General features: G+C 54.7%; 1 protein-coding gene across 3 annotated transcripts; it reads right to left on the bottom strand.

The window, feature by feature from the left end:
* Positions 1–226: 226 nt before the first annotated feature.
* Positions 227–7,502, bottom strand: FAM98C (family with sequence similarity 98 member C). 3 transcript variants are annotated; one of them, XM_010385717.2, is made up of 8 exons: positions 7,407–7,502; positions 7,140–7,288; positions 6,933–7,067; positions 4,836–5,026; positions 4,523–4,600; positions 4,309–4,425; positions 2,545–2,712; positions 227–569 (listed from the first exon to the last, which is right to left on the bottom strand). In XM_010385717.2, exons 1-8 carry the CDS (start codon positions 7,469–7,471, stop codon positions 435–437), a joined length of 1,038 nt encoding a protein of 345 aa, XP_010384019.1. In that variant the 5' UTR covers positions 7,472–7,502; the 3' UTR covers positions 227–434. The 3 variants fall into 3 exon arrangements, with proteins under 3 accessions (XP_010384019.1, XP_010384018.1, XP_030768655.1); XM_010385716.2 differs by having other exon boundaries at positions 4,836–5,041; XM_030912795.1 differs by having other exon boundaries at positions 4,836–5,041; positions 6,933–7,288.
* Positions 7,503–7,987: the final 485 nt, after the last annotated feature.

A 7,987-nucleotide genomic window follows, 5' to 3' on the forward strand; every position in this document is an offset into this window, starting at 1 on the left:
GCCTAGAACAGGGCTGGCAGGTGGTAGGCGCCTGACAGATGCTTGTCTGATGCCTGAAATGTCTCCTTACCCATGCCCACAGCACAGGAAAGATGTGCTGTAGGGCAAAGAACTTTGAGGGTCAGAGCAGCAGGGGCCCATTCAGACCCAGGGAGCAGAGACCCCCCCCAACCCTTTCACAAACCCCAGCACCCCTGCCTGGGCCCCCACAGAGAGAGGTCCTACAGCTGTCATAAATTAAATTTATTCTCCGGAGAACATGGTTCTTGGTATTGACTGGTGAATGGGAGTAGGGCATTTGGGGCCTCAGGAATAGGAGATGGGGGGGCTTGGGTGCCAAGTACCAAGGAAAGCCTTAAATGGACTCCCCAGAGATTACCGATGGCAATTAGCATCTCATGGAGGTCCCCCCGCCCCCGACCACCAGTCCCCCTTTACTTCTTCTTCTTCTTCTTCTTGCGGCCCCAACACTGGGGGCCTCCATCCTCTCTTCGGCTCCTCCAGGTGGGCATGGGAGGCTCCAGCTCATTTGGGCGGCCCCCCCGGTCTGGAACGTTGCCCATAAGCACCTGAGAGTTTATGAGATTTGAGTTGCAGAGAAAAAAAGTATCTCGGACAAGGGGGCTAGAGAGCAAAGGGAACAACACGAGGCTGAAGAAGAAACGGCAGATGTTGAGTATTTGAGTACAGTGGTTGGGGGAGGGGGAACTGAACTGGTGGAAGATACAAGCATGAGTTTTCTTTTTTCCTTTCTTTTTTTTGAGATGGAGTCTTGCTCTGTCGCCCAGGCTAGAGTGCACTGGTGCGATCTCGGCTCACTGCAACTTCTGCCTCCCGGGTTCAAGCGATTCTCCTGCCTCAGCCTCCCTAGTAGCTGGGACTATAGGTGTGTGTCACCATGCCTGGCTAATTTTTTGTATTTTTAGTAGAGACAGGGTTTCACTGTTTTAGCCAGGATGGTCTTGATCTGACCTTATGATCCGCCCGCCTCAGCCTCCCAAAGTGCTGGGATTACAGGCGTGAGTCACTGCGCCCAGCCTTCTTTTCTTTCTTTTTTTTTTTTTTGAGACAGTTGCCTAGGCTTTGTCATCCAGGCTGGAGTGCAGTAGCAAGAACATGGCTCACTGCAACCTCTGCTCCTGGGCTCAAGTGATCCACCCACTTTGAGCTTATTTTTTTTTCTTAACTTAAATTTTGCCTTAATATTTGCTGTGCTAGACTTTATTCCCTAATACTCATTTTACGTAAGACTACTTACAGAGGTATGCGACTAGATACCTCATCACTAAAACAGAGGGTATTTCTGTTTTGTTTTTGTTTTGTTTTTTTAAAAAAGAGGTTAAGGCCGGGCGGGGTGGCTCAAGCCTGTAATCCCAGCACTTTGGGAGGCCGAGACGGGTGGATCACGAGGTCAGGAGATCGAGACCATCTTGGCGAACACGGTGAAACCCCGTCTCTACTAAAAAAATACAAAAAAACTAGCTGGGTGAGGTGGCGGGCGCCTGTAATCCCAGCTACTCGGGAGGCTGAGGCAGGAGAATGGCGTAAACCCGGGAGGCGGAGCTGGCAGTGAGCTGAGATCCGGCCACTGCACTCCAGCCTGGGCGACAGAGCGAGACTCCGTCTCAAAAAAAAAAAAAAAAAGAGGTTAAAAGGGTGTGGTGGCTCACGCCTGTAACTCCAGCACTTTGGGAGGCCAAGGCAGGTAGATCACAAGGTCAGGAGTTCAAGACCAGCCTGACCAATACGGTGAAACCCCATCACTACTAAAAATACAAAAATTGGCCAGGCGCAGTGGCTCACGCCTGTAATCCCACCACTTTGGGAGGCTGAGACGGGCAGATCACGAGGTGAGGAGATCGAGACCATCCTGGCTAACACGGTGAAACCCCGTCTCTACTAAAAATACAACAAAATTAGCTGGGCGTGATGGCGGGCTCCTATAGTCCCAGCTACTGGGGAGGCTGAGGCAGAAGAATGGCGTAAACCCAGGAGGCAGAGCTTGCAGTGAGCCGAGATCCTGCCACTGCACTCCAGCCTGGCCGACAGAGCGAGACTGTCTCAAAAAAAAAAAAAAAAAATACAAAAATTAGCCGGGCATGGTAGTGGGTGACTGTAATCCCAGCTACTCGGTAGGCTGAGGCAGGAGAATCGCTTGAACCCGGGAGGTGCAGGTTGCAGTGAGCCAAGATCAAGCCACTGCATTCCAGCCTGGGTGACAGAGCAAGACTCTGTCTTGGAAAAAAAGGGTTAAAAAACAACACAATAGATAGTGTTTGGTGATGGGGAAGGATTTTGAGCCCAAGATGGAGAGGTAGCCAGGGGCTCGGTAAATAGCTGTACTTTGTTTTCAGATCATTAGGGAGCCATGGAAGCATTCTGAGCTGGGGAGTCCATGGTCACTTTTTGTGTGAGCGAGGTCCTAGCTCCCGTGTCTAGCGGGTGGAATAGAGGTGGTGAGTCTGAAGCTTGGACCAGAACAGAGGCTGAAAGGCCAATCTGAAGGCCAAGGATGTCAGGCCCTTCCCTACCCCAGATACCCACCTTGTTGATGGCACAGCAGGTCCCTCTGCGGACAGCCACGCTGGTGGCTGGGATGAGACGAGACAGGTCGGCTCGGGCAGCCAGGATGTGTGCGATGGAGATGTCCGATTCCGGGGTTAGAACCTCTCGAATTGGGATCAGCACTGCCCTCATGGCCTCTCCTTGGGCCTGGAGTGGGAAGGAGGTAACAGAAGTTACCCTGGAGCCCTCCCCAAGTGGGACCTGTCATCTTGGAAGCATCGCTTTACCATTCAAGACCTCACTGCCCACAGCTCTAAATAAATATTTATTTTTTGAGACAGGGTCTCGCTGTCTCCCAGCCTGGAGTGCAGTGGCATGATGGTGGCTCATTGCTGCCTCAATCTCCTGGGCTTAAGTAATCCTCCTACCTCAGCCTCCTAAGTAACTCAGATGACAAGCATGTGCCACCATGCCCAGCTAATTTTTTTTTTTTAATTTTTAGTAGAGATGAGGGTTTTGCTATGTTGCCCAATCTGGTCTTAAACTTCTGAGCTCAAGTGATCCTCCTGCCTTGGCCTCCAAAGGTGCTGGGATAACAGGCATGAGCCACTGTGCCTGGCTCTGCTCATATCTCTCTCTTTTTTTTTTTTTTTTTTTTGAGATGGAGTCTCGCTCTGTCGCCCAGGCTGGAGTGCGGTGGCCGGATCTCAGCTCACTGCAAGCTCCGCCTCCCAGGTTCACGCCATTCTCCTGCCTCTGCCTCCCAAGTAGCTGGGACTACAGGCGCCCGCCTCGTCGCCCGGCTAGTTTTTTATATTCTTTAGTAGAGACGGCGTTTCACCGTATTAGCCAGGATGGTCTCGATCTCCTGACCTTGTGATCCGCCCGTCTCGGCCTCCCAAAGTGCTGGGATTACAGGCTTGAGCCACCGCGCCCGGCCGTGCTCGTATCTCTTAAAGATGGGGTATAATTGGCCAGGTGTGGTGGCTCATGCCTACAATCTCAGCACTTTGGGAGGCCAAGGCAGGCAGATCACCTGAGGTTGGGAGTTCGAGACCAGCCTAACCAACATGGAGAAACCCTGTCTCTACTAAAAAATACAAAATTAGCCTGGCGTGGTGACGCATGCCTGTAATCCCAGCTACTTGGGAGGCTGAGGCAGGAGACTCGCTTGAACCCAGGAGGCAGAGGTTGCGCTGAGCCGAGGTCATGCCATTGCATTCTAGCCTGGGCAACAAGAGCAAAACTCCATCTCAAAAAAAAAAAAAAAAAGGGCTGGGTGCAATGGCTCACGCCTGTAATCCCAATACTTTGGGAGGCCAAGGCAGGCGGATTACAAGGTCAGGAGATCGAGACCATCCTGGCCAACATGGTGAAACCCCATCTCTACTAAAAATACAAAAATTAGCTGGGCACGGTGGTCTGTGCCTGTAATCCCAGCTACTTGGGAGGCTGAGGCAGGAGAATCGCTTGAACCCAGGAGTCAGAGGTTGCAGTGAGCTGAGATCACACCACTGCACTCCAGCCTGGCAACAGAGTGAGACCCTGTCTCAAAATAAATAAATTAATTAATTAAAAAAAAAAGATGGGGTATGCCTCTGAATATACTCCCAGCTCAGAGCTGGGAATTCAACAATACCCTGGGGCCCTGAGATTCTAGGAGCCCCAAACATCAAAAACTTCTAAAAGTCCACAGCCTGAGAACCTGCAAGAGGGTGATACTCCTGGCCCTCATTCCTCCTCCCTGCAACTGCAGCCCCCACAACTGGGCCTCTCCAATTCTGCACGGTTCCCTGCTCACACCTCTGCCCGGTCACTCCAGTGGAAAGCAGATGTAGTGAGGTCAAGGCGCTTGAGGAGGAGGTAGCGGCGGCAGCGGTACTGATCTCTGAGGCTTTGGGACAGAGACTCCAACGCTTCCTGGGAGAAAAGGTCTCAAGGTCAGGCTAGGGGTCCTTCTCACAGCCACCTCTGATGAGGACACAGTTCACATTCAGTCAGTCACACACAGTCTTACCCATCTGGGTGCATCTAGCGAGTAGCTGAGGAGGGGCTGCAGGGACCCTGGGGGCAGAGAAGGCTGCAGCTCTGAGATCTGATGGGAGAAGAAGTCAGAGGCCAATTGGGGCAGAGAGGATGGGCCCCTCTGTAAACCCAGCTCCCCAAAACCCTGATGACCTAGGCCACAGACGTGAGAATGGCAGTCACAGCTCCAGAAAAACCAGGCTAGAGGTTGGAATACTCCTTCCAGAGGTGTTTTGGAGAGAGGACCCCCACCCCCACAAGGAAAGCGGGGTAGCCCGGGTCGGGAGGGGACTCTGACTCTCTACCTTAGCATGCAACTCCTGCAGCAGCTGGCTGGCGGGGGTCCCTGGTGCAGGTCTGGGCAGTCCCAGGGCTTGGAGGGTAAGGCTCAGTTCTTGGACCATGCCAGCTCTCTCCACCATCCCTTCACCAAGGGGTGGCCTAGGACTGGGATCCAGCAGAGAGCGCAGGTGCAGGAGGCGGGTGGCTTGGAGCTCTGAGCAGAGAAAACCTGAAAGTAATAAATGGGTGCTGTGCACTCAGGGAGGCTGCTACCCCATTCATCCATCTTGGTCAAAAAGCTCCACCAGTGTCCAGGCGCAGTGGCTCACTCCTGTAATCCCAGCACTTGGGGAGGCGGAGGCGGGCGGATCACGAGGTCAGGAGATGGAGACCAGCCTGGCCAACATGGTGAAGCCCTGTCTCTACTAAATACACAAAAATTAGCTGGACTTAGGCCGGGCGCGGTGGCTCAAGCCTGTAATCCCAGCACTTTGGGAGGCCGAGGCGGGTGGATCACGAGGTCAGGAGATCAGGACCATCCTGGCGAACATGGTGAAACCCCGTCTCTACTAAAAAATACAAAAAACGAGCCGGGCGAGGTTGCGGGCGCCTGTAGTCCCAGCTACTCAGGAGGCTGAGCCAGGAGAATGGCGTGAACCTGGGAGGCGGAGCTTGCAGTGAGCTGAGATCTGGCCACTGCACTCCAGCCTGGGCGACAGAGCGAGACTCCATCTCAAAAAATAAAAAATAAATAAAAAAAAGAAATTAGCTGGACTTGGTGGTGAATGCCTGTAATCTCAGCTACTCAGGAGGCCGAAGCAGGAGAATCGCTTGAACCAGGGAGTTGGAGGTTGCAGTGAGCCAAGATGGCACCACTGTACTCCAGCCTGGCAACAGGGTGAGATTCTGTTTCAAAAAAAAAAAAAAAGGCTCCACTGGCTTTAAAACCTCCACCTTCGCCCAGGCACAGTGGCTCATGCCTGTAATCCCAACACCTTGGGAGGCTGAGGTGGGAGGATCACTTGAAGCCAGGAGTTGAAGACCAGACAGGGCAACAAAGGGAGACCCCACCTCCACTTAAAAACAACAAAAAAAAATCTTCCACCTTCTAGTCCCACCCACCTAAAGCCTTGGCCCCGCCTCCAGAGTATGCCCCTCCTTGAGACCCGGTCCCCTCCTATGAATTCGACTCCCACCCACTTCGAAACCTCAAGCCTTCCTCCTAATCCAACCCACTTAAGCTCCCAGGCCCTTCAATTAAAATTCTACCCCCGGGCCAGGTGTGGCGGCTCAGGCCTGTAAGCCCAACACTTTGGGAAGCCGAGGAAGGCAGATCACTTGAGGTCAGGAGTTCGAGACCAGCCTGGCTAACATGGTGAAACCCGGTTTCTACTAAAAATACAAAAAATTAGCTGGGTTTGGTGGTGCGTGCCTGTAATCCTAGTTACTCGGGGGGCTGAGGCAAGAGAATCACTTGAACCCGGGAGGTGGAGGTTGCAGTGAGCCGAGATCGCGCCATTGCACTTCAGCTTGGGCAACAAGAGTGAAACTCCATCTCAAAAATAATAATAAAAAAATAAAATAGGACGGGCGCGGTGGCTCAAGCCTGTAATCCCAGCACTTTGGGAGGCCGAGACGGGCGGATCACGAGGTCAGGAGATCGAGACCATCCTGGCTAACACGGTGAAACCCCGTCTCCACTAAAAATACAAAAAAAAAACTAGCCGGGCGAGGTGGCGGGCGCCTGTAGTCCCAGCTACTGGGGAGGCTGAGGCAGGAGAATGGCGTAAACCCGGGAGGCGGAGCTTGCAGTGAGCTGAGATCCGGCCACTGCACTCCAGCCTGGGCGACAGAGCGAGACTCCGTCTCAACAAAAAAATAAAAAATAAAAAATAAAAAAATAAAAAATAAAATAAAATAAATAAGAAATAAAATAAGATTCTACCCCCGCCCATCTCAGAGCGCTCTCGCCCCAACATGCTCACCCCACCCACCTCGTACCCTCTGGGCCGCCCCAAAGTTCTGACTACACCCCCTTGGGAACCTCGATTTCCCCTAAAAAGTCGGAGCTCGCCGCTCCCGAGGCCATGGCCTTGCCACTTCCGCATCCCCGGACTCACGCAGCAGGCGCAGTCCGGCACCGGGTTCCCGAAGCGCAGCCGCGCCATCCCCGCCGCAGAGCGCGCGATCCGGGCAGTGCAGCTCCCGCAGCAGGCGGCCAAGCTGCTGCAGAAAGTCCTCCTCCGCGTAGGGGCCTGCGGGGACAGGGGTGTCAGGGCTCGGTGGCCCCGTGGCGGCCCCCTGCCACCCTCCCGCTCCGTGCTTACCGTCGCCGGCGCTCAGCACCTCCGCGCCCGCCTCTCGCTGCTGCTCGAGGGCGCCCAGCGTCGCCAGCTCCGCCGCCAGCCGCACGCACAGCGCCCTGAAGTCTGGACATGAGGCGCCCCGCGACGCCGTCCCCGGGACACCCCCATACCTGTGGGGACCGAGGCAGCGGGAGGGGGCGGAGAGGTCACTGAGAATCCCTTTCCTTCCGCGTCCAGGGACAGACCTGGGCTTCCTGCACCCACCAGCCTCACCACACACCCTTTTACCCCAGAGCCAGTAGGTCCTGGGCCACCGCGGCCCCCTCCCGCGCTTCCGCCTTCACCCCCTCCATGAAAGCGTCGCCTCGGCGCGCCCCCTGGCGGCCGGTGGCAGGCTCCGCCCCAGAAGCGCCGCTCGCACGAGCTCCCCGCAGCATCTGGCGGCACTGACCAATCGGCATCTTCCCGCGCAGGTGCTTGGGTGCTCCCATTGGCGCAGGAGGACGCCGAACCCGCCCCGGGGCCCGCCCGCCCCGCCCCTCGGGTAACCTGTCAGGGTTCTAGGGACGCCCCCTGGCGCTGTAAATTGCAGTGCGTTCGGGATCTCCGCTGTTACAACAAGCTGGCGGCGGGTGTCACTGTTGCGGTAACATAAAAACAACTTCAGTGTCCTTTTCCTCCCTCAGTTGTCCTGTGCTGGTGTTTTGTTGGTTTGTTTTTGAGGCAGATTTCGCTCTATCGTTCAGACTGGACTGCCGTGGTGCCATCACGGCTTACTGCAGCCTTGCCCTCCTGGGCTCAAGAGATCCTCCCGCCTCAGCCTCCCAGCTAAATTTTTAAAAATCAGTCAGGCTTGGTGGCTTATACCT

This window comes from Rhinopithecus roxellana, chromosome 12, assembly GCF_007565055.1.
Source record: "Rhinopithecus roxellana isolate Shanxi Qingling chromosome 12, ASM756505v1, whole genome shotgun sequence".
In the NCBI taxonomy this organism is placed as follows: domain Eukaryota; kingdom Metazoa; phylum Chordata; class Mammalia; order Primates; family Cercopithecidae; genus Rhinopithecus; species Rhinopithecus roxellana.

Bases quoted from the DNA above. Each gene is read 5' to 3' on its own strand.
- FAM98C (XM_030912795.1), bottom strand. From the start codon at position 7,471: ATGGAGGGGGTGAAGGCGGAAGCGCGGGAGGGGGCCGCGGTGGCCCAG. The intron at 7,289-7,406 runs GTAAAAGGGTGT...CGGTCCCCACAG, and splicing joins CAGGACCTACTGGCTCTGGG to GTATGGGGGTGTCCCGGGGA. The intron at 4,426-4,522 runs GTAAGACTGTGT...CTTTTCTCCCAG, and splicing joins CGCTAGATGCACCCAGATGG to GAAGCGTTGGAGTCTCTGTC.